Source organism: Protopterus annectens, chromosome 10.part0, assembly GCF_019279795.1.
Source record: "Protopterus annectens isolate FY-2018-M chromosome 10.part0, PAN1.0, whole genome shotgun sequence".
Classification (NCBI taxonomy): domain Eukaryota; kingdom Metazoa; phylum Chordata; order Ceratodontiformes; family Protopteridae; genus Protopterus; species Protopterus annectens.
Window position 1 is genome coordinate 1,690,175,418 of NC_056744.1, and position 27,387 is coordinate 1,690,202,804.

At 39.3% G+C, this 27,387-nt stretch overlaps 1 protein-coding gene across 1 annotated transcript in view; it reads left to right on the forward strand.

Annotated features, from left to right (window-relative positions):
• LOC122814430 (zinc finger imprinted 2-like) overlaps nt 1–27,387 on the forward strand; it is a 1,129,715-nt gene that overhangs the window by 1,079,091 nt on the left and 23,237 nt on the right. The window contains exon 2 of the mRNA XM_044087010.1: nt 25,751–26,074. Coding sequence (XP_043942945.1) covers nt 25,877–26,074 — 198 coding nt within the window. The 5' untranslated portion in view covers nt 25,751–25,876. The remainder of the gene's footprint in view (nt 1–25,750; nt 26,075–27,387) is intronic.

Below are 27,387 nucleotides of genomic sequence, written 5' to 3' on the forward strand. Positions count from 1 at the left end.
TCCATCTTGTATTCGGTGTGTGCCCAGGTTCTCTTCTACCATCTGGTAGTAATCAATTCCTAGCAGACTACCTATTTAGCCCTTTTCCCCCTCACCTAACATCTGGAGTAAGCTTATTTAGGCTATGAGTGTAGAGGGTGCTGTTTTCAATAGTTTTGCTAGGTAGTAGTAGCTCACAGTCCCTGAGGATGGTGCGCTTGCCATGTAAATGCTAAGGATTTTGCTCAGTAACGCTGTGTAATGTATTTTTTGCCATGATTATCCTAACAATGTCTGCTCTTGTATAAGAAAAAGAAGTGAAACAGGCTTGATTTATACATGTTTAAAACTGTAGCCCCGCTCTTGTGCAGCAGTGTTGTGCTAGGATATCTTGACTGTGCACATATAGAAAGTATACACTTCTGATTGATAAGCTTTTTTTTTTGATGCACTATGAGGTTAGAACAGTAAACTGGCTACAATTTAATGGTGCACTAATATCCCTTGTCACTACATGAATAGTTGCAATAGGTTCATAGGTAGGTACTAGCTTGTCACTACATGAATAGTTGCAATAGGTTCATAGGTAGGTACTAGGCTATCGGCCCAAGGGCCAAAGTAAGCCTAGCCAACAAGGTTTCCTGGCTTACGCCACCCAAGAAAGTTAATTTCCTGTGCCCCTGTCGAGCAGAGCCACAGAAGTGATCCCCGGGGTGTATTTCCTATTTTCCCATCCACACATCAAGATTTTTCTTGAAGAGTGCTAATGAGGAACTTTGCTTGGCATAGATGGGTAGCTTGTTCCAGAGTATAGGAAGTCTCTGGGACAGGAATCTGTGCCTCTAGCATGTACTGTTTATTGTGGTGACAAGGTTTAGGTCAGAGAGTGTAGCTCTTAGAGATTGGGATTTCTTAAGGTGTAACATGTCCAACAACTCTGGGTTTAACATAGCTTTATATGTTAGGCAGAGATCTCCTCAGAGTAGGCGATATGCTACAGAGTAAAGCTGGAGTTTTTTGAGACGGTCAGTGTAGGGCATCTGTTTGCCAGTAATCTTCTTTGTGAGGTAATTCTGTGGCCTTTCCAGCTGCTGTAGATGTCTTGTGAGGTACATTCCAAAAGGGGCATTGTACTCTATAATGGGTCTAATGAGTGCTGAGTAGAGGGGAACAATGACCTCTTTTTCCTGGATGAGAACCCTTTTGTGATGGTGTGTGCCACATAGACAGATTTCCTGACTACTGTGGCAATGTGATTATCAGAGGAGAGACTGCTGCCCACCTGGGTCCCAAGGTCTGTTATCACAGATTCGGCATTAAGTAGACTACTTTTTATGTGGTAGTTCATGAGTACCAAGTTTTTACCAAAGGGGATGACAGTGCACGTTTTGGCATTGAGCTTGAGGCCATGCCTCTGACATCAGGCATTTGTCTCAGTGAGGCCCTTCTGTAGGATGTCCACATCATTTGAGGACTCGACTGTGGCTCCTAGTTTGGAGTCATCTGCTAACTTCATTAGCCAGAGGCCTTCTGTGTTAGCCTGTACTTCAGAGAAGTAGATACCAAATAGGAGAGGTCCCAGGACTGAACCCTGTGGTACTCCACTGGTCACTGGTTTGAAGTCCGATTTTGAGTCTGCAGCCTTTACAGTGTGGGTTCTGTCAGTGAGCCAGTTGGCAACCATCTTATGACGTAGGGATTTATACCTAGTTTAGTGAGTTTAGCTGTAATTCCAGAATGGGGAATGGTGTTGAAAGCCTTGGTGAGGTCAAGATAGACTGTGTGAATCAACTTACCGTCATGTACGGCTTTGGTGACTGGAGGATCTTATAAGAGATCTCAGCTTCTTACTGAGGCTGACCAGGCAGCTCCTCCAGTCATTGGATTTTACTCTCTTTTGCAACAGTTTCTTCCTTCTGTTGTAGAGTTTGTCAGGGGACCACCAGATTGGCTTCCTTTTTTTTGAAGTATAGCATCTTGGTTCTGTTGGGATAGCACGATCCATGTACTCGTGTAAGTGCTTATAGAGTGCATTTGTGTAGGATTCAGCAGTCATAACTGTATTGTCCATCTGCATGGGTGTCATGAACTTCACCACTTCTGTCTTAAGAAACATGAAGTTGGCTTTTAAGAAATTTTTTACCATGGTTTCCTTAATGGTGGGTGGGGGCAGGATGCAGATATCTAGGGTGATTAGCTTATGGTCAAATCTGACCTACGAGGAGTTGATTTCAGGTGTGGAACACTGGTCACTAATGTTGGTAATGACTAGGTCTTGGATATTGTTGCCTCTGGTAGGGGTGTGGATAAGTTGATCCAGGGCATTGGAATTTATGAATTCCAGAAAGCGTTGAGCGAAGGAGTTGGTACGTGAGTAGTTTTCCCAGTTAATGGTGGGGTAGTTGAAATCGCCTGTTATTAGGGTGTTTTGTTGAACCCTAATATTTTCCACTATATCAAGGAAAGAGGAGTGGGAATCCTGAGGCATGGCGGGGTATCTATAGCAAGCTACAATTTGGATTGCAGTTTTGCCCAGAGTTAGTTGCATTTGGATAATCTCAGATGCATTATGCTGCGCAACTAGTCTGGAGGTGTAGGCATCCTTGATGAATATGGACACAACTCCGCCTTTGATGTTCTGGTCCAGGCTAGATGGCCAAAAAGTGTGGTATGAGTTATAGCCTGGTAGTGCAGGGGTGCTCTCTAGAGCCTTGAACCAGGTCTCAGTCACTGCACAGATATCTATGTTTTCCATTTTAAAGAGTGCTTCGAGTGAGTGCATTTTGAGATTTAGACTTCTAGCATTGAGTAGCATTACCCTCAGTTTTTGCTTGCCCAGTATGGTTTCATTGCTGTGTATCACTGTTTAGTTCTTGGTCGCAGCAGAAAATAGTTTTTCTGTAAGCTTTCATTGATGTAACTACTGTCCTGAACGTAAACATTTAAGTAATGCCTGTATTATTTAACCTAATTACATATGAAAACTCTTATATTGCTTATGTGCTTACAGTCACATTAGTAACATCACTTGTGCTAAATGATGAATACTGTGCTGACAGATTTAATTAATGGTAAGTTCTGCTTCATTTCTTGCATGTATGTTGTGCTCAGTTCAATTCCTGCATTTGATATAGTAGTCTATACTGTGTGTGGTTTTTGGTCATGTGTTTAACTTTCTAATGCTGTACTGTATCTATAGTTTGCTATGTAATTATTCTGCCAGTACTCTGTCTCACCCACTAATAACTGCTTTCAGACGCTCTTACAGCTCCCTTCCTACACATGAATGGCCCCTGTTCTATTAGTGGACAGAGGCATCTCCTAAATGCTTCAACCCATGCATGGGTCCCATCAGATTATCTAATGGTATGATCCCAGTTAGTCATTAGGGGTAATATAATTACTGACCATGGGATGGGTAAGGCCAATCTATAACCAAATGTGATGGGTTATTTTGAGCATAAAAAGGGAAATTGGCTAGGCTTAAAATGGCTGACAGGGACAGCTGGCACAGTACTTATCTATGAACTTATGAGCCTATAAAAGTCGCTGTAGGTGCAACATAGTATGCATGATGAATAACACCAGCAATTGTATCCCTGAAGAAGTCTTAAGGATTCATAAAGACAGGCTAGCTCCTTTCTTGGTTAAGCTGCTTAATAAAGTACTAAGAAGATTCCTCCATCTTGAAAATAAACACTGACTGTTACTCATAAGTATGGGTGAGTACTTGAGCATAGCTTTCAGTTTGGAACCATGATGACAAGTTTGTATGTCCTTTACTACTTTCTGTTTAGCCCATTGTTTGCCGTAATTAATTGACAATGCTTAGTATGGGTTTCTTGGTGGGAGAAAATCCTTTGATAGTGTTTTGAAAATCAGACCGATAATGAAAACAGATACATATACGAAACAATATTGTAAGGTTAGGAAGAGAAAAGGTGAAGAGTTGATTGCAGATGGTGAGTTGATACATCTCACAAAATTAGACTTGGATATGCTTTTTTCACTGTTTGATTAAGTCTTATACCCTGAAAAAAATAAATAAACATAAGACAAGAGCGATTGTGATAATTTATTGACTGTGTTAAGTTTTCTTGAGTGAGTTTGTAATCCTCTGGGCGATAATATATATACAAAATACTTAAGAATTTGATTAGGCGATATGGTTGAAAGCTCTGTAACATGAGTTAGAGAGTATTGCAAGATGGTTTAAAGGTGGAAGTTGACAGGATTAGAATTGGATCAAAGGGTTCAGGCTTTACATTTTTTATTTGCTGCCCTTGCTACTGTATTCTTTCAATAATTTCCAATCAGTGCCCTGAATATTTTTTGAAGACAGTTAAGAATATAATGAGAAATTTTATTTAGGATGGTGGTAAAGCATGTATCCCATGGGAGAAGCCTGTACTATCCAAAGACATAGAAGGATAAACGTGTTACCGATCCTTATTTGTATATTAATGCTGTGCAGTTTAAATTATTGTATTTAACTATGAGATCTTATGATGCCAAATGAAGGAATTGACAAGTTTGCATGGTTTTGTGGTGAAATGTTTGATAGAATAACTTTGTTTAGAAGTGCTATGGAAGGAGAAGGGACCCCTTGCTTATGCTGATGCCAGGTTTGGAGACCCTGATAAATATTTTTAGCTTCCCCAGAAATTAGTCTAATTGAATGTGATCTTGGCTGTTGGTTGTAGGAATGTGGTGCTTTAAAGGCAGCTGGGTATATGGAGGTGGGGGCCATATTTGTGCTTTTCTGATATTAATGGTTTGGAGTGCTTGATCTCAGGTTCACCAGATGATTGACTTCACAGAAGAATTGGACATGCTGCTTGCACCATTCCCATAGTGTTGTCATCATGAGTTCTGGAAGCAAGAGGAGATGGCTCTATTATGAAGTCTGGTTAGTTGGGAGCATAAGGCATTGAGGGAGCTTAATTCTGGTTTACAGCAGAAAGTGAATACATGTATCTGTGCTGGACAGAGGCAACCTGTAAATGGTTCATCTCCCAGGCCCCTGCTTACACTCATCAAGGGTATCCAAATTTGTCAGAGATTTGGGATGCATGGCTAGACTTAAAATGGTCCTTGGTTGTCATTGGCTGAGTAAATGCCTATGAGCCTATAACTGGAGATCTCGATACTGCAAAAAATGACTGTGTTGGATATGGCAATTGTGATATTTCTAGGTGATTTAGAATATGTGGGAGGAAATACTTGCACAAATATTTTGTATTTCTCAGAGGTTAAACAAGATGTTTACAACTACCGTTTACTGGAACTGAAGTAAAGCTGTTATTGGAACTTAAGAAAATACTTTCGGTTATGTTCACAAATGGTAAGTTTTAAAATGGGTTTATATCAGCTAAGAGTGATCAAGGGATATACCTGTCACAAAGGCATTGTTATCACTTGGATACGATAGGCAGATTCAGTGTGCTAAGAATGAAAAGAATTGGAGGGGGTTCATGAAGGTACCGTGATGTGTACACGCCCATGTATACATTGCAGTACCCTTTTGGTATTCGGCAACTGCCCTAACATGGTGCTACACAAGCACAAAGACTTACAACAGTGAGTATGGCTGGCCCAAGGCCATGCTGAATGCTAATGTGGCAGTCTGGGGAGACTCATATGCTAATTATTCATGTGCTCTCTCCCCTGGAACCACCTCCAGGAAGTCATCTGCATGTGAAGTGATTTCACTCAGCTGTGTAGAGCAGCATGGATGTCCCCACCATGTCATGGTATTTGCTGTGTGACCATAGGATGTTGATTTTGGGGGGGGGGTCACTGGACATCGGGATAATGCATCTTTGAAGTGTCTTCATGGCACAGGTATCAATATAGAGTTTGGGATTGGGAGGAACAATAGCCATCTGGGATACTTTAGTTCCAAGTGTCATAATGGCATGGTCATCACTACAGGGATCAGAAGTGGGTGGAAAAACTAGACGCTAGGGATCCAATGTGTCATAATAGCACTTAAACTAATATACTGCTCCGGCAGCTTCCTACTGAAGTGTCGGCAGTTCAAATGCCAAGTGCTGAAAAGCCTTCTTGATTAAACTTCTTTTTTGCAGTGTGAGCAAGCTCCTACACCCCTGAACTCGTATATACCAACTCTGAGATCACCATACCATGGACAAAAGGAAATATCCCAAGAAGTGGACATCTTGAACATAGTATATATTAGTCCATTTTTTGATCATTTGGTCTCCATGTTTCAACTTTCATTCTGGTGGGTCTGGACATTTCAAAGGGTTACCTGCTCATGTGCTGAGGAGAGACAATCCACCAGGGAAACTAGAAGAGAGCTCGAACAGTACTAAAACTGTGATGGTCAGTGGGTGGGGGAAACCATGGGAGGGAAGACAAGTAAGAGGGGACGGGTGTGTGTGTTTGGCTACTTGTGTTTATGTGGAAAAGTGACTGCAGGGAGGATGTCATTTTCTACATTTACTGCTACAACATGCAGATCAGTAATGATCAGTACTGACCTGCATGTTGTAGTCGTAACTGATTTAGAAACCTGCAAATTAGCCAGTTCTGAGCTCTTACCTGGTTGGTGCTAACATGTCTCTGGATCACAATTACCCGTGATCAGGGCAGGGCCTGCTGCACCCTTTCATGAATCTCCAGGCATGTTGTAGTCGTAACTGTGATATAGAAACGTGGACATTAGCCAGTTCTGAGGTCTTACCTGGTTGGTGCTAACATGTCTCTGGATCACAAATTACCCGTGATCAGGGCAGGGCCTGCTGCACCCTTCCATGAATCTCCAGGCATGTTGATAACAATAATGATGATCAGGGCAGGGCCTGCTGCACCCTTCCATGAATCTCCAGGCATGTTGATAACAATAATGATGATCAGGGCAGGGCCTGCTGCACCCTTCCATGAATCTCCAGGCATGTTGATAACAATAATGAATCTCCAGGCATGTTGATAACAATAATGATTCTCCAGGCATGTTGATGACAATAATGAATCTCCAGGCATGTTGATAACAATAATGATTCTCCAGGCATGTTGATGATTCTCCAGGCATGTTGATGACAATAATGAATCTCCAGGCATGTTGATGACAATAATGAATCTCCAGGCATGTTGATAACAATAATGAATCTCCAGGCATGTTGATAACAATAATGATCACTAAGAAGGTTGTTACAAAGAAACAAATCAAAACGAATCCTTTTCCAAATTTAGATAATGTAGTGAAGATGAATGAATATGGTAGTAGGGAGACTCGTATACCTAACATTTTGTGAAATAAATGTGTTGCAAGGTGGCTACAGCTGCATTATGTCTAAAGGAATATTTGAGAAATGAAAATCAGGGTTGTTTTATGTAATATGCTGGAAAGGAAACTTGCTATGAAGTGAAAAAAATGAATTTTCTACCTTTTCATTGTGCTGCGTTCGTTTGGTATTTTTGATTTTTAAAGATTGGGGAGCTGACTAACTTTTTTGAATAAAACACTCACCTTCTAGAAGTCTTTTAACTTCTTTGCTCAAGGATTCAGGAGACAACCAAATATAATTGCTCCCACAATTGAGTATATATTTTAAATATTACTGTAATTCACTTAGAGTTAATGGAACAACTTGTTTTATATCGACACTCATCTCCTGAGCAGTAAGAATTATGAAACTCTTATGTCACACAATGTTGACTGACTGTAATCCTTAATGACTTACCAGAAAATCAATAATTTGTAAAGGACAGAGCAGAAATATGGGACAATATCAGGGACATTTCAGATCTATGCCTTCTAGTAGTTGAAGTGTAGATTTTTTAAGTAACTTATTTATTAAAGCTGCACTGAATGACTTGTTTATGTGGTTATCTGTGCTGAATGCATTGTAAATTCCATATTTTAAAATGGTTATTCTTAATATTGGTGAAATAAGATGTTCTTAGTGTGCTGCATGTATTGCCAGTTGAGTAGCACCTGGTATGATGGAAATGTTAATGGGGGCAATCTGATATGGGGGGAAGAAATTTGGGCCATAATGTTATGCTGCTTCAAATGATACTTAAGGTTTGTAGTATTGTATTGCATTGCTTTGATCGTAATAATGCTGAACGTTGATAAATATTTTCAATTATAAATACTGTGTTAGTGATGCTGTGTTTAAAGTGACCCAGTAATGAACTTGTACACTTTATGTTGCAGGGATTGAAGTTTGTAGGTTACATGCGTAAGTAGCATGCATTATTAGTAGCCCATAACTGGTATTACATACTTAAGAGCAAGGACTAATATGTTCCCTACCACTGAGTGCCTTACAATACTGGTATAGTTCTACCAGTGCACTGACCATTATTAAAGATTCCACATTTTTTCCCAGTTTCTGCATATGCCTAGATTGGGTAATGAAGGGGTCAAGCTAAATTCCCAAATATTTGTATGCACAGACATTTTATTAAGGCTGTTTATCTAGTGGTAAGATGTACTATTTATACAAGTCCTAGCAGATTTAGTCTAAGGGGAAAGCTGGGTCAGTTTAATACTAACCTCCTGCGGGACCCGATAGACTAGTACACACCTATGAGCATGGTTAATGACCACTAGTCCTTAAACGCCTACCCATGCAATGGAAATAGGACCCTCAAATTTGATCTAATTTATCTTTGATTTATAGGGGTGATTTACTGACTGCTTCTGTCCATCAGTGACATAGGAGCTAGACCAGGGTGAATTTCTGGTTTCCCATCCATTGACCAAGTTGCTAGTAAATAGGGATAGGTAGGAACTTTGCCTCTCGTGGATGGGGGCCTGTTTCAGAGAATAAGAATTCTGTGAGAAACTTATCTGTCTCTCCCTGTTTGTTTCACGCAAAATGTAGGTCTTTTAGTCTATTAATTGTGATGCGGTTAGTTTTTTCGGATGTGCAAGATCCATCAAAACAGGGTCCAGGGATGCCTTGTATGTCAGATGAGGATCATCTCTCATAAGTCTATATGATACTGAGTAAAGAGACAGGGTTTTGAGGTGATCAGCATAGGAATTTGTGTTTTACTCCCTGTATTCTTTTTGTAAGGAACCTTTTTGGATCTTCTAGTAGCTGCATGTGTCTGGTTGGGTACATATTGAAGCGGGTATTATACTCCATGATGGGCCTGATGAGGGCCCAGTATAGTGGCATTATGACCTGTCTGGATGTAGATGCCATGCCGTTCTTATAAGTTGACCACCATAATAGGCTCAACACACATAATGTACAATGTTGTAATAAATTAGATGAAATGATGGAAGAATTTAAAGAACTTGGCTTGATAGTTTATTGCGAGATTTAAAAATTAATGTTGCAGGATGCAAAAAGTAATGTTTTGGACAGCAGACATTCTGATGCCAGACCATATTTCACAACTAGCAGTAGGGATGTGACAAACCCTACAGGTAATAAGAGACAGGATTATATACAATACGTTACTAAATATAACAGAAGAACTGATGGGATGAAGAATATAATATTTAAAAACTGGAGTATTTTTGGGACATTTGGGAGATTTGCACTGGGTGTGACGAGGGTGGACAGGATTAGGAATAAGTATATTAGAGGGTCAGCCCAGGTTGGATGGTTTGGAAACAAAGCCAGAGAGGCGAGATTGCGTTGGTTTGGACATCTGCTGAGGAGGGATGCTGGGTATATTGGGAAAAAGATGCTAAGGATGAAGCTGCCAGGTAAGAGGAAAAGATGAAGGCCTAAGATAAGGTTTATGGATGTGGTGAGAGGGGACATGCAGGTGGTTGGTGTGACCGAGCAGGGTGCACAGACAGGAAGAAATGGAAACAGATGATCCGCTGTGGGGACCCCTAGAATAGTAGAGGAAAAGCTATATTTTGCATATAGGAAATACCCTAGCTTGAAATGATGACAGTTATAAACACATGTCCAGTCATCAACAAGAACAGACTAGGAAGAAGGGCATGTTTCTTGCTACAATTGTAAATGTTGTAGTGACGTTGAGAAAGACAATAAATTTACATATCCAGTAACTAAGAAAGCATTCAATTTGTCATGCTACATGTAATATATCCAAGATTGTTTACATGACTAACTGCATAAAATGTCCTGCTTTTTATATAGGAAAATGCACAAAAAAGCTTAAGGAGAGAATTACAGAGCATAAATCAGAAATATGGAGAAAGGTGGTTTTTAGAAATGCGCTTGCCAAACACACAGAAGAAAAATGCGTTGAACACGGGTCCCTTTTTAGGGTGATAGATATTGGATATAAGAATAGAAGAAGAGGTGACATGAATAATGCTCTTAAAATATGTGAATATGAGTGGATTATACAACTAGGTGCCAATGTTGGCGGCCGCGGTGGTGCAGCGGTTAGCATTGCTGCATCACAGCAAGAGGTTCCCTGGTTCAATTTTCGGCTGGGGAACCTTCTGGAGTCTGCATGTCCTCCCTGTGGTTGCATGCGTTTTCTCTGGGTGCTCTGGTTTCCTCCCACATCCCAAAGACAATGATGTAGGTGGATTGGACACTCTAAATTGGCCCTAGGTGTGTGTGTGTGCCTTCTGTGGAAAGTTGGGCACTGGGCTGGCAACTTGACACTGTAAAACCCCACTGCCAATCATTCTGTGGGCCATTGTTCCACTGTGGTGAACCCTAACCGGGAAAAGCCGAAAGGAGAAGAATATAACTAGGTGCCAATCATATGCCAGGTCTGAATATGGTTGTAAGCATTAAACCTATATTCAAGAGAGAACTCATGATTTTAAAGTAAGTGTTATTTAATAAATAGACTTTTAAGGTGATTTTTTTTTTTAGAAAAAAAATAATGGGTTATTAAATTCAAGCTTTTTTTGTTTTTAAATAAATCTAGTTTAATTGATTTAAATGTGTTTTAGGATTGGGGCTGTGTCGCATGATTTTTAGCTTTGGCACTTTAAATGTGAATTTCTATTCTTGTGTGAAGGCTGTCCCATCTGCCCTGTCTCTTCCAAACAGGCCTCAGCTTACTTCAGTCTCTTGGGTTCTGTCCATTATCTGTTAGGATATCCCATGGTTTGGAAGTCCCTTCCTTCATTTTCAGGCATTCCTCAACCTACTCCAGAATAGCTTTCTCATGTCCCAGAGGTTCTTCACTCTCTTTTGGCTCAGGGCACCATTCAAGCCATGTCTCTTGCCCAAGTAGGGAAGGGATTTTACTCCAGGATTTTTCTGGTCCCATGAAAGGAGGGCACTTGGAAACAGATTCTGGATCTTTTTTGGATGAAAACCTTTCTCAAGATTCCTTCCTTTCAGATGTTATGTTACATCTGCAAACATTATTTCCTCTTTTATCACAGGTCTTTCTTCTCTCCTTTTGATATCAAGGATGCAAACCTTCACATCCTCATCCATCCTGTTTAGAACATTTTTTGTTTGTTTCCCTCTAACTTGCATTTTCAGTTCTCTTCTTTGCCCTTTTTAATGCCCCAAGGGTATTCTCTAAATGCATTGTTCCTCTCATTGCTTTCTGAGGGCTTGAGGAATTCAGATCTTTCTCTATCTAGATGATTTGCTTATAGAATCTCTACCCCCAGTACTCTACTTCAGGATCTCAGGTTTACTACTTCACTGTTGCAGAGAGTGAGGTTCACCATAAACTTCCAGAAATCAGTCCAGACACCTCCTCAGGATCATATTTTCCTTGGCTGCGACTTCAGATAGTCCCCATGCTCCTAAATCTCTGCCTCTAAATGCCTTTTTGAATCCCTTCTTCCTCTGGTGGCTATGATGGCCAGGGAATTTCTCGTGGTTCTCTAGCTCATAGCTTCCACCATCCCCATATTCGCCCTCACCAGGCTGCATATGGGGAAGTTTCACTGTTACCTCTGGTCACTGTGGCTTCAACATTGCTACCCCATGAATTTCCTGGCATCTTTCCTTCCTGATCTCAAGCTTCAGTGGTGGATTCATTGACTTACACCCAACCCGTTTCTTCTTTTCAGTTCCATTTCCAATTCAGGAGCTCTTTATGGATGCCTTGGTCACGGGGTGGGATCCATCTGTGGGGTCTCTGGCCTCCTCATCACAGGTTATACTACAGCAGTATAATGGAGATATGAGGGCTGTGCTTCTGTCTCTTCAGGCTTTTCACTCCCTCTTTCATTCTGTCCCCTGAAAAATTTCACAGACAATACCACAGTGATGTGGCATGTCCACAAGCAAGGGGCAGAAGGTCCTGTCTCCTTTGTAGACTAGCTCTTCAAGTCTGAGATCTAGATGTCCAGTATCAAGTGACTCTTCAGATGGTTTAAATTCTCTGAGTACATTTAGTGTCCGACTCCTTGAGCAGGTCCAGCACAGAAGCTCACAGGCGGATGTTTCACAGAGATGTGTCCCTAGGAATTGTCCATTCATGGGATATTACTCTGGTAGATGTGGCTGCCTCTCCTCTGATCAGATAACTTCCTGTTTTTTGTTCCAGAGTCCCAAAGGTCTTCTGACTTGGAAAGTGGACACCCTGTCTTCGGAAGGGTTTTCCTCTGCATTCCTTCCTTCCTCTGTTACCATGAGCCTTGCACAAGATCCAGCAGGTCTCCCAAAATCTTGCTAGTGACTCCCTTTTGGCTCAGACAGCATTGGTTCCCTCTTCTTTCTTACATGGCTAGGGGCAATCAACACAAGTTATCTCACTGGGTAGATCTTCTCACACAGGACATGGGGTCACTCATCCATCCTCACTTGCTCACTCTTCAGATGACACAATGGGTGATATGCTTTTGATCCATTTTAGGCACCTTTTTCCTGAGGACGTGCTTTGGGATTTGCAGGAGACCAGGAAATCAACTACCAGGAAATCATATATGTCCAGATGGAAGAGATTTTCTGTCTGGTACCTCTCTCACCATCAAGATCCACTATCTATGGAGGCTGATGTGGTTCTGTCTTTGTGTGATCTGCTCCATGCTGGGTTGGCATATTCTTCAGTCAAAGCTCACCTGTCAGGAATTTCTGCTTTTTTGCCTGTGCCTCCTGCTGTAACCTCTAGGTTTGAGGTGAAGCAATTTCTTAAAGGTGGCCTTCATATCAGGCCTCCCAGAAAGCCTGTTCCTCTTTCCTGGGACACAATTTTGTACTTGAAAATTTGAATGAGGCTCCTTTTCAGCCTTCTTCTTCTTCAGCTTTCTTGCCACACTGTACTTGGAAGACTGTTCTTTCAGCTCTCACCTCAGCCAAGAGAGTGTCTGAACTTCAGGCTCTCATGGCTACTCCTCCTTTTTTAGTTTTCCACAGATATAGGAGTTTCTTAGTATGAATCTTTCTTTTGACCAAGGCAGTCAATGCTTCGTCCCCTAATCAGTCTCTTCATCTTCCTTCCTTTTCTTTTTTGCTTTCCGCCATTGAGAAGGTTTTTCACACCTTGGATTTGCATAGACAGCTCAGGTAATTTTTGGATAAAACTAAAGGTATTCACATCTGAGCAGCTTTTTGTTTCCTTTCCTCTTGAGCCATTGGGTTCGGCTATTTCTAAGCAGATCATCTCCACCTTGATTTCCGGGCTCAATTTTTGCTGTTCTTTTCATGGAAAATATATTTCCTCATCAGTAAAGTTGCAATCTACTAGGGCATTTGCCCCCTCTGGTGCCTTTTTTAAGAGTCTGGATGCCAATTCCATCCTTGAGGTTGAAACTTGGTCCTCTGTTCATACTTTCACTGAGCATTACAAGTTGGATGTTATTTCAAGGGCTAGAGCAGGCTTTGCAAGGGATATCCTGCATGGATTTGTAAAGGGCTTTTCTGTACCTTCCTCTTGCACTCATGTACTCTCCCTTGGGTAAAGAATATTTCAGTAGTGATATGGAAGGACATGGAACAATCGTGTAAATCTTAACATAACAGTAAATGTCCTTCTCTTCACTGTTGCACTATTCATTCCATCCCTGCTACCATCTACAGCCTTGTCCTTGTCTTGCCCTTCTAGTCAAGGGGTTTATCATCATCATCTTCCTTTTTCTTCTCCTGGATGTGCATGTTTTCCTTGTCCCTGTGGGTATTCTCCTTCTGGGGCATTTTCAGTTCTGTGTGTGTGTGTGTGCAAGTCTATGGGAATGCAAGACTGGCTCAAAATACAACATTCATTTAATCCCAATGTTAATAGACCGCAAAATGGAAGTAATAACAATGATTCTTACAGTAAAAAACTGGATAACATGTCTAAGCTTATGCACAAATATAAATCTATTATGATTGAAACTTCTTATCTAAATGAATGTTTAAAACGTGACATAGTCCCTAAGGGGCTGAGGACTTGGAAATATCCTAACAATGTGCAAATTGGATCTGAGTTCCATAAGGAACTATTAATGGTGTTTAATAAATGTGGTTTGGACATTGTTAGGTTGATTGTAAAGGAAAATAATAGGAACCTAGAAAGCCTTCAAACAAAAATTGAATCTCTAGGTTTGAGTATTAAGGAAGATTTGATTTTTGAAATAAAAGAAGAAAGGCAGGAATATTTTAAAATAAAGGATAAAATAGATGAGAAATGTAAACTTTTAGTCAATAGGAAAATGGACAAATTAAGGAGGGATATTCAGGACTATGAAAATGAAGTTAGTTATCCCAAACCGACGGGTTATAGGTATCAGTATTATAATTATAAACACAATAATAATTATAAAAAAACGTTTGAATAAAATAAAGACAATGAGGAAGGTTTTGAATGGATGGAAAATGAATATGATGTTGAATTTCCCCCCCTAGAAAGGGCTGAGGGAGGGAATTGGCAGGAAAGAAGACAGCAAGGAAATTTTCAACAACGGGGGGGAGAAGGGGGAGGGGGAGATACCGGCAATAAGGACCCCCCACCCAACAGAAACCAGAACGGACAATAATATAGAGGTAGATGAGAACAAAAATAATTTATATGGTACTAGCGTGGATTTGTTGTGTATTTATTTTAAACTTACAATAAACTTGGAAGGTGGTTGCCTTCATTTTTCGCTTCCAGTTCGTTTGTTTTCTCGGTACGTGGAGTTTGGAACTCAGATATCACTTTTTGGTTTTGGTTTGATTCTGTAACATGGAAGTGGAGGTGAAGGAGAGAAACGGAGGTCTTGATGACGTTGGGCAGTCGAAGAGACTCATTGGTCAACTTACTGAACTAGTTGACCTATTAACTCCTTTATGCAAAACACTGGTTAGTAAGGAAATGGAAGGGACGAATATGCGGTATGTGCGTGTGGAGAAGGATAGTTCCTGCCACAAGAACAAACGCAAAAGGGAACAGTGTGGCGCTGAAGTAGCGAGCGATGAAGGGGATGAACCGAATGGTAGTCGCTTCAACCCTGCAGACACACCAGCGATTTTTTGTTTGGACCAGGAAGAAAATGAAGTTCATTCATTTGGGAAACAACAGGCCCAAAGAAAGCGTTATTGTTCAGGTGCTGTCAACCATAGCAAGTCTATGGGAATGCAAGACTGGCTCAAAATACAACATTCATTTAATCCCAATGTTAATAGACCGCAAAATGGAAGTAATAACAATGATTCTTACAGTAAAAAACTGGATAACATGTCTAAGCTTATGCACAAATATAAATCTATTATGATTGAAACTTCTTATCTAAATGAATGTTTAAAACGTGACATAGTCCCTAAGGGGCTGAGGACTTGGAAATATCCTAACAATGTGCAAATTGGATCTGAGTTCCATAAGGAACTATTAATGGTGTTTAATAAATGTGGTTTGGACATTGTTAGGTTGATTGTAAAGGAAAATAATAGGAACCTAGAAAGCCTTCAAACAAAAATTGAATCTCTAGATTTAAGTATTAAGGAAGATTTGATTTTTGAAATAAAAGAAGAAAGGCAGGAATATTTTAAAATAAAGGATAAAATAGATGAGAAATGTAAACTTTTAGTCAATAGGAAAATGGACAAATTAAGGAGGGATATTCAGGACTATGAAAATGAAGTTAGTTATCCCAAACAGACGGGTTATAGGTATCAGTATTATAATTATAAACACAATAATAATTATAAAAAAACGTTTGAACAAAATAAAGACAATGAGGAAGGTTTTGAATGGATGGAAAATGAATATGATGTTGAATTTCCCCCCCTAGAAAGGGCTGAGAGAGGGAATTGACAGGAAAGAAGACAGCAAGGAAATTTTCAACAACGGGGGGGGGGGAGAAGGGGGAGATACCGGCAATAAGGACCCCCCACCCAACAGAAACCAGAACGGACAATAATATAGAGGTAGATGAGAACAAAAATAATTTATATGGTACTAGCGTGGATTTGTTGTGTATTTATTTTAAGCTTACAATAAACCTGTGTGTGAGTGTGTGAGTGTGTGTGTGCATTCGTACGTCACGTTTATGCCCTACTCCTTGTGTGGGAAGCATACATGTGACGTACAACATGTATAAGAACTAAAGGTTGTGGTATACTGCCCAGATGTTGGGCTTTTCTTGGCAGGAGATCCCTTATGTAAAGAATACTGCAACAGTGAAGAGATATTTATCTACTGTTGTGGTTAGATTTTACACAACTGTACTTTCTTATTGAATTCTGGGACTAAATCACTGCACAATTGCTGCAGTGTTTGCATTCACTTATTTTTCACATTGTAGAATTAAGCTTTGCATTTTCAGCCCTTCTTAACCTATTGGGCCTGATTCCTAAAGACTTGCTCTCCAAGTGAATTTAGCCTGGTACAAGTCCGTCCTGATTCCGAAAGATTTGTTCTCAGTATAAGTAACTTATGTCAGTGTAAGGCCTATTTGTAAACGAGCTTTGACTGAGGATCAGATTACAAAAGACTTGCTCTTAGAGTAAGTGACTAAACAGGCCTACACTGGTGACCAGAGTCTGAAAGATCTGCTGTTGGTCTAAGTAACTTAATTCAGTGTAAGGCCTATCTCTATAAAGAGACCTACACAAGTGAAACAAACTGGTGAAAAACAAAAACAAAGATCCAAAATGAATTGACCACAAGCCCAAAAAGATGAAATGTATAAATATTTAATACAAACTGCTTTTCATCAACAAAAATACAGTAACTTAATCAGATACCATCCAAGTTACAAAATTATTTTTAAAAGCCTTGTTCAATAGTCACATGGTGAAAGTAACCAATCAACCAAAAAAAATGTATGCATCACCACTGGAATTAAAGTGACAACACAAAAAATGTTGTTTTTTTAAAGTAAGTAAACTCTGTGTATCAACTTACAAAGCAATATGTTACTATTGCAGTAGTAACAAACCTTCTGAATACATCAAAACTTATAAAATCAATTTAAACTAAAACCAAATAGTTTATTAGAAAGTAAAGATAATGGTTAATACCCAATGAAAGCTTAAACATATATTATTATTGTAGTAGTTTCATCTGTTCAAACTTTTCAGCTTTAGGAGGCAAGAAATATTGCATGCTTCATTCAAGCGTAGGTTGCAAAAGGCGTTCAGCCTTAATTGCCAAATCAATTCATGTTCCTCTTAAGAGCAGTCCCTTATGTTCACCACTGATGTCAGTTTGTATCTGATCAATAGCTTTAAACTTAAATCTATGTCCCCCAGTTAAATGGGAATATTTAGCCAATGCATTATCTAGTTTATTTATGTCTAGGGCATTTAGGTTCATAGGTTCATACTAGGCTACCTGCCCTGGGGCAATTATAAGCCTGGCCCGATTTTGTTTGGCTTACGCCACCCCTTGATTTGAGTATACTGTGCCCTTTTTAAGGTTTAGTTTACTGTGCCTCTGTCTAATAGTGACATGAAGTAATTCCTGGGACAAACCAATGATCCCCCATCCACTCATCAAGATTCTTCTTGAAGAGATTCAATGAAGTGCTCTGCCTAACATGAATTGGAATTCTATTCCATAGTGAAGGGAGCCTCTGGGTTATGAATCTGTCCCTCCAGCAAGTTCTATTTATTTCTGTGCCGAGGTTCAAGTCCCTCGAGCGTGTGGCTCTAAGGGATTTAGATTTACTGAGGTGGACCTTGTCCATTAATTCTGGATTGGACATAGCTTTATTTGTCAGTCATAGATCGCCTCGAAGTAGGTGGTATGCAACTGAGTAGAGCTGGAGTTTTTTTAACCGAGCAGCATATGGCATCTGAGTCCCTTGACCCTCTTGGTGAGGTACTTTTGGGGTCTTTCTAATTGCTGCAGGTGTCAGGTAAGGTACATCCCAAAAGGGGCATTGTATTCTATGATGGACCTGATAAGGGATGAATAAAGGGGCACGATTACCTCTCTTGATCTAGATGTGAATTCTTTCATGATGAGGTGGGCTATGTAGGATCACACGATAAAACTGCACCAAAACATGTCCTACAACATAGCCCAATGAATCCGGTCAAACAAAAACGCTATACGCGTAGGTTCTGCACTGCCGGAAAGTACCTCGTCCTATAGCATAGCCCAATGAATCTGGTAGGCCTAAATCCAGAATAACGCTCAAGACACGCAATGTAAGTGATGTAATGAAGCACAAGTGGCCAGCAGTTAGTGTATCCGAAAAGAGCACAAAAACTCAAATTAAATAATGAAACTTTATTAACCTCAGACCGGTTTCGGCAAATTCATGCCGCCTTCAGTGTGAGTAAATGGACATACATAATCACTAAATGGCCACTTGTATTTCATACTTGGTACTTTCCGACCATGCAGAACCTACGTGCACAGCATTTTTGTTTGACTAGATTCATTGGGTTATGCTGTAGGATGTGTTTTCGAGCCCTTTTTATCGTGTGAAGAGGAATCATGTCCTGAATACATCTATAATTTGTGTTTTTGACTTCTGGGACTAAATGGACATTTTTTCTGTGATGTTCTATCACTTTTTTGTTTTTTGATTAGATCTTTGAACAGGGACCATAACTTACATTGCGTGCCTTGAGCGTTATCTGGATTTAGGCGTACCATATTCATTGGGCTATGCTATAGGACAATGTGCTTTCCGGCAGTGCAGAACCTACGCGTATAGCGTTTTTGTTTGACCGGATTCATTGGGCTATGTTTTAGGACATGTTTTGGTGCAGTTTTATTGTGTGAAGAGGAAACCTCTACTGAACATATCTACAATTTGTGTGTTTCGGCTTCTGGGACCAAATGAACACTTTACCGTGATGTTCAATTACTTTTTGTTTTTGGGTTTAATCTTTGAGCAGGGACTATAGTTTACATCGTGTGTCTTGGGCGTTATCTGGATTTGGGCCTTGCAGCATTTATGTCGCATTATACATCAGGATTACAATTACGCCATTTTGTGGGACATTAACAGCAAGACATTGTCGTGGATGCCGTTATATTACGGCCTTCATTTGTAATTCGGATTGTCCTTAGTGGCTCTATATTTTGGCGACCATTGCCGGATATTATATTATCATCTTCTACGAGTTCAGGAGGCTATACTCATCCAGTTAGTTCTTTGGGTGAAACTTGGTGACTATTTCTGGTATTTTGAACTATTCCCATTGACAGTTAACCTTTTTTTTTGTAATATGTGTTTTTTTTCATGATTACATTTATTTGACGTTTAGAGGGTTATATACTATTGTTTTCATTGGGGCATATGAGGATCAATATTGGTCCCTTATGTCGGATACTATTTCTGTATTGCTTTTGATTTGAAATACAATTTGCGGGATTTTATGGTAAATGCATTGCCGATTGTTAACTTCTGATTTTTGGTTTATAACTTTACATTTATGAGTATTTTGGAATATTTCAACTGTTTTTACCATCATATATAGTATGCTGGGCACTTTAACAATTGGATTAGGTAATAGGGTTTATATATACATTTGTTACCCGATGCTATGATTAGTTGGTACATGTTACTGACAACGCTTACCTCTACGGAAGTCTTTTTAAACACATTTGGATTTTGTTTCAACATTTACTGCTATTGGGACATTGGATGTTTCATCTACCCGTTAATGCTTAGTTCCTAGAATGATATATTAGCTTGGTATGTTGCTTATTACATACTTAACTTTACAGCGTTTTTCAGATTATGTTGGCAGGTTAATTGTTCTCAGTATTGTTATAATATTTACTCATTTCTTACAACACAGTAGGCAGTTGGTAATACTCTGAATACATGTTTATTGAATTATCCGTACTGTCATCAATGCAATATAATTGGATTGGGTCTATTCTGTTCAATTTTTGACGCCATTTTTTGGTGCCAAATTTTGGAGTGTTGTCCTCATTTTATTTGAACCAACCATTTGATGCTTTGTGATTTTTATCCCTTTGTGGGCATATTTTGGGGTTTTTCAACCTCCTATAGGATTTTGCATCTTTTTTTTTTTCCTTTTTATGTGGAAATATTAATGGATTGATACTATGAATAGGAGGAGTTCCCCTTTACATTAATATTGTTGGCACACACACATGATTTTTTTATTGAATGCTCAAACTATATATTATTTATTAGTTTTTAGTTTTGGGTTTGTGGACTTTCAATAGGTTTTGGATTCATATATATAATGTATTGAACCCCTTCCTTGTTCTATCTGATGGTTTAATGGTATACAATTTAGTTGGTGTGACTCCCTGACTCACATCCACAGACATCATTATTTGGATTTGATTTCTGATATATACCTGCTTTAGGGCTTTCCTTGGTTTGTTGTCTTATTAGTATAACCCCATAATTGCCATTGATTCACAGCATGGATCTGGACAAATTATTATGTGGATTATGTGCCGATCGGGAGGATATTGGCGTATTTGGTATCAATACCTCACCAGGCAATAACCATGACATCATGGGACAAGATATGCCTTTGGACTGTGATCTGGCATTTCATTCCCTGACTAAAGGTCTCAAAAATCTGAGGTCCAACATTTGGAACTTGAGACTCTTTCGGGCTTATTCAAATAAAAATATTACCCCTAGGGGCCTTAGGATTCGGTTACAACCACGGGTCGGCAGACCAGATGATAAGCTTAACAATGATTGGAAGGAAGCCTTACAGTCAGGATCCTTGTTATTTGTGAATATATTATTATAATATTATGAGAGGATAGTGGATACCAACATTCAGGAGGTTAAAATAATGTGCTCTGATTGTAAGAAATACGATGCTCACCCCAAATTTCAAGAAGGTCTTAAAAAGTTATCTACTGATTTGACCAATCATGAGAAAACAACCAAGGGAAGAAAGATCAAAACATTTCATAGAGATTTTTTGGATTACCAGAGGGGACGTCCTTTTGAGTCCCAGAGGATGCTGAGGTTTGTGGATGCCAGTCAGGGATCCACTTCTGCTGGTACTAGAAAGAGACCACGTTCCATTTTAAAAAAAAACAAGGAGAGGTTTAATAGTAGTACTTCAGAAGAGGATTCCTCATTCACAGATAATGATGGCATTACCAGTAGGGGTTCCCCAAATAGAAAGAAATCCAATAAAATGATCCCTTTAGAAATGGTTCCAAGCGTCGTGGGGGACGCAAACACAGGAACAGACACCAGGTCCAATTCCCTGGAGGGACTCATCCAGAACTTTCTCGCATAGCTCCGAATGAAAGTCAAAATGTTTTAAATCTATTTAACCAAACACTGTCTTTTGCTCAACAACAACTTCTTAATAAAGGACTTAGTTTTGCACCTGGCTTTTTTTTCTAATGAATATCACATTGTACAGGATGTTTTAAGTTTCTGTCGTTATTTGAATTTGAAATTACTTTTCGCCGACAGGGAATCTCAAAGATCGAATTAATTCAGATTTTACGAATCTGATTTTCAGCCCCCCATGCAGAAAGATGTTTCAGTTTTCATGCATCTGTTCTCAGAGATCTACATTTTCAACATCATGAATATACCATGTTAGGACATAATCTTACATCTCAGGAAACTACGGCCCTTCAGCAACTACGTAACAATCATGATATCACGATTTTGCCTGCACACAAGGGGGGGGGAGTGGTGGTGGTATTAAATATGACCTATTATCTCAATGAGGGTCATTCTCAGTTATCGGATACTGGATGTTATATGTATATGGACACAGATCCTACTCCACATTTTAAGAAGGAGATTGATTCTTTCTTAGGTTTGGCTCAGGAAGAGGGTATTATCACTCAGACTTGTGTTGCACACTTAACGGTTAAAGACCCCAGAAAGCAGATTTTGTATCTACTACCCAAAATCCACAAATGTCGAATTAATCCACCTGACAGGCCAATTGTCTCAGGTATAGGCTTGCTTACCGAACCCCTTTCTGCATTTCTCACCCAATATCTTAAACCACTCTTGGGTTTGGTTAGGGCCAGGCTGCAAGATACCACACAATTGCTCAAGATCATCCAGGATACTCAACTTGAACCAAGGTGGCTTACGTGCTCTCTGGATGTTAAAGCTCTGTATACTAGTATTCTGCATTGGGCGGGTCTACAAGCTTTACAACACTGGCTGGAGAAAGCAGATCTTTATTCCCCTGGGTTCAATACTTTACTCATCTGTCTAACTGAACATGTACTGACTAAAAATGTTTTTTATTTTCAGGGACAATGTTATTGGCAGCTTTGAGGGACGGCCATGAGGGCATCTTTTGCTCCAATTTATGCCGATTTATTCATGGCCTTCCTAGAAGAATGTATGATTTATGATTCATCTCACAATATTTATTTGGTTGAGGTTGATATTTGGCGCAGATACCTGGATGACTGCTGGATGGTGTGGCGTTCGGATGTTGAATATTTACAAGAATTTGTAGGGTATTTAAATGATAACATTTGGGGGATTGAGTTTACGGTTACCTATAATTTGGATTCCATCAATTTTTTGGATGTTACCATCAGCAGGAATAAGGATCACACCCAGAGTATGAGTGTATACCGTAAATATCCCAATATAATACTCTACTACATGCGTCTAGCATGCACCCACACCACACCATCAGGAACATCCCCAAGTCCCAGTTTGTGCGCATTAAACGTTTAAGTTCTACACAACCTGATTATGATAGTGCCAGTTTGGATCTTTACCAGAGATTTGCCCACAGGGGATTCAAACATCAAGATATTTCCAGGGCTTGGGACTGCCACCAACATGGATAGGGACTCTTTATTACAATGCAAGAGACGGGATATGGAATCCTCAGAGTCTGTCATTAGGTTTATTACCACTTATGGCAGGAATTATAATGCCATTAGGGCTATTATAAACAGACATTGGAACATTCTTCTTGCCAATGACTATCTGAGAACTGTCTTGGGTTCAGAATGTAAGTTTACATACCGCAGAGGTAAAACCTTGGGGTCCCTGTTTTCTCACTTTAAGCACACTGAAAGCGGTGGGGCTATTTATAAACAGCTAACTATATCTGGTGATCAATTAGTTGGTACTTATCCTTGTGGCCATTGTGGTTCCTGTAAACAGGTAAACAAATCAAAACAATTTTCCAGTCAGAATACTAGTACAGTTTATGATTGCAAGGTTTTTGGTAATTGTAGCAGTAATGGGTAATTTATTTGGCTAGTTGTAGGTGTTCGGCCTTTTATGTAGGCCACACCTCTAGACCACTCAGAACCCGTGTCAATGAACATCGAAGTGACATCAAGAACAAAAAGGAAACCAATGCCCTTTACCGACATGTTGAAACATGATCTTGCCCAGTTCTCTTTTATGATTATTGATAGAATCATTGGGGACAGAAGCAATACACAAGGATGGCATAGCATATTAAATCAAAAGGAAAAATACTGGATCATCACTTTGGGTGCGCTTTTTCCACCGGGCCTGAATGACCATTTATAATTAATTCTTTATTACGGAAGATATGGATTTTGCTATTGATGACAAATATTATCCCTTAACATGGGAATTGTATGACTGGTTAACACCACAATTTTTATGGGAACACATACATTCCCTTTTTGCTATTATTGTTATAGTTATTATATACTTATATACATTATGTATATAATATCATGTTTTCCAATTAAAAATAGGGGACATAGTGGTCACACTAATATTTTTGTCAGCAGATACATATTTATTATATTAGCTCTGTTTCATGTATTATAATCTTCGATATGTACATTGTAGCTTTTTATATTGGGCTTTTGGTCATAATATGGGCTATTGTTTGAGTGTATAACCTGTTCAGGATCTATTTACATTCATGATTAACCTTATCACATTTATAAATTAATTGTTTAGGTATTTCATATATCTTTTTACCAGCTCATGTATATGTAATAGATTGTGGGAACATACTATGGTTTCATTGGTTGAGGTTACATATAAATATGCATGTTTTGAATGATTATGTATGTCTATTCACTCACACTGAAGAAGGCATGGATTTGCCGAAACCGGTCTGTGGTTAATAAAGTTTCATTATTTAATTTTTGAGTTTTTGTGCTCTTTTCAGATACACTAACTGCTGGCCACTTGTGTTTCACATCCTACATGTGCCACTGGTATACATGCCTTTAAACCAGCTAGAAACAGTTGGCACCTTACTCTCCAATAAGTTTTTAAGATTAGTGCCCTTTCTAAAAATTAGAATTGGTTTATTACCCAATTTGTTAACAAGAAAGTTGTCATTGCTGATAAGTTCCCAATTTTTAAATAAAATACATCTCACCCTGGAACTGTCTTTACAGTAAGTTGTTATAAAACTGATTCTATAGTGAGACATTGAGTTGTCATTCCTTACGTCCAACTGTTGATGCAAACTGTGGGTGAAGGTGTTATTAGGTAAAGCAGTGAAAAGGGAACTGAAAGTATGAGTACAAAGTGTAGGTTTGATTCCTTTTATGTTGTACTTTATCAACTAGCAAATTAATTAAATCAATAGGGTAACCTCGCTGTTCAATCATATTACTGACTAGGTTACACTCCTTGATGAAGTTGAGATCAAGGGAAACCATTTTGGCCACCCTAATCAGTGGACCCTTAACAATGGAATGTTTTTCTGCTAAAGGGTGGCTGCTAGTAAAGTGAAGGAAAGAATTACTGTAAGTTTTTTTCTAAAATATTTTTGACACTAGTGTCTTGTTGACCTATGGCATAACCTAATTAGTGGCACTTTACTATACTGTTGTGACCCTGGATATGGCCTAGCCACCATGGTTCCTCCCAACATTTGTATAATGAACAGATACAGGTCTGCCTAGGGGATTGGGCCCACATTTTCCCTTGCAGCAGAAAACTTCTTCCTTCTAGGAATTTGGCCTCTTTGCTCACCATAATTCCCAAGAAACAGTTTAATCATCAGAGACTACCAGGAGTCAGTAGAAGTTAGTTTGGCATAGAGATGGACAGACAGTGTGGGGATTACCTTATCCTTTTTTTTTTCAGATCCAGCTTCACCTCCCTCTGAACACACAGCTCTTACATTACACTAATTATCGATATAGACTAAGGGTCATTTATGTACTTGAGTCTCCACTCTCACTCCTCCAGAGAGTGTTATGGTGGCTTCACATTTCTCCCTTCCAGCCACACTGATTTGCTAAGTTAGGTTCATAGTTCTGGGTTCATAGGTAAATACTTGCTACCAGTCTGCAGACATTTATAAGCCTAGACAATATCTAGAGGTCAGAATCAAACCCTTTACCGTGTATCTGTGAGGTAAAGACCTTAACCATTAAGACAAACCCTCCCCTTAACCATGCCACCAGTTTTGCAGTCAGCTCCTATGTCTCTGTTTCAGAGAGCTTAAGTTTATATTTACTTTGCATGACAGAATAAATATGGACATTTTTGTGGTATGACAATGTGTAGCAAGTTAACTTGTTCTTATCTGTATTACTTGTTTCCCAGGAATGTGCTGTTAATTTGGAAAAATACATTGCAAAAGAGTTTGTAAAACTGCACCAGTTCCTTCATGACAAGGAGCAAAAACTCATTCAACAACTTGACAGCAAATCGTCAGAAATTCTGAAAGAGATGGAAGAAAAATTTGAATGCATTAAAACAGGTGTCTCAGAAATCCACTCAGCAGTGTCTGATATTAACTTTGGATTCAAAAAAGAAGTAGACATTCTGGAAGAGAGAGATGACACAGACAATCTGTCAACCACTGGGGAATCGGTGCTGAATGACACCTCAGAACATGGGAAACACAAAACGAATGGAGTTCTATCAGTAAGTCCACTTTTGATTTTTGCTGTTGTACTTGCATGTCTTTCGGTTTGGGAACTGAAACCTTGGGTTTGTAGCTGACATAAGAAACATTTCAGATAAAGTACCAGCAGTTTAAATCATATACAGTAATGTGCTTATTTTATAATTACTTTTATTTGTTGTTTTTTTCTTAATTTGTTCTGTTCATTTGCCCGAAACTGGTCAGTGACTTTACATCAAGGCAAATCTTGTCAACTCCCAACATGTTGAAATAAATGTACTTAGAACTGAGGTGCTAGAAAAACAACAAAATTAGTTTTTAACATGTCAAAACAAACTCATTCAGAACAAACAAATGCCTCAACCTGTAGTAACTTTGAGATCTCTGGATGTCTGGTTAAGGTGACGCTTCCTTACTTGCAGACTTCATTGATTTCATTGTTAAAATTAATTATACATTTGATGATTTTTGACTGGAAGACTATATTTATTTAATATAACGCCATCTCCCCATTAAAAACTCTGATGCGTAAATTAAGCTGTGTCTTTTATATACACAGTTCTGACTGGTTGCTGAAAATAGTGTAGCATAGCAGTTGTACACAAATACAATTTCTTTCCTTATTGCAGGACCCTGTTTATCAAGGGTTTGCTGCAAAGTTTCCTCAGGTAATAGGGAATGCAAGGCAAATGGCTCTTGTGACCATTTATACCTGCCAGTACCCAGCCTCAAACTGAACCTCCTTTGTCAAGGAGTGCCAGGCCAGTCGGACCAGGGTTGAAGTTGTGAATACCTGCCCAAACGTCCAGTTCCTGGTTTAAGGCAGATAGGTTCATAGGTTAGTACTAAGCTAACTGCCCTTTCGAGCCATTTTAAGCTTAGCCAATTATCCCTTGTGAGACTCAAACCCTGCACCTTGTGTTTGTAAGGCAAACACCTTAACCATTAGGCCACCCTCCCAACCCTATAATGTATTACTCTGCTTAATTTGCAGTGGAAGTCAATTCCAAAGATGGGAAAGATGTTGTGTAATGAACCTCTCTCTACATTGTTTTATTTACTTGTTGGTGGAGATTTAGATCCTTTGTGGACTATTCCAATCATGGAGATTCAAAAGATCAAGGATCACCAAGTTCCTAATGGCTTGAAAGGCAAGGCATAAGTCTCCCCTCAGACGTCTGTAAGATACTGAATAAAGGGACTGTGCTTCCAGGCTTTTCAGGTAGCTTAGGGTTTTTAAACTGGTGATCTCCTTAGGAGCCTCTGGGGTCTTGTTAGATAAGTCTAGTAGGGACATTCCAGAGAGGACATTGTATTCAGTGATTGGCATAAT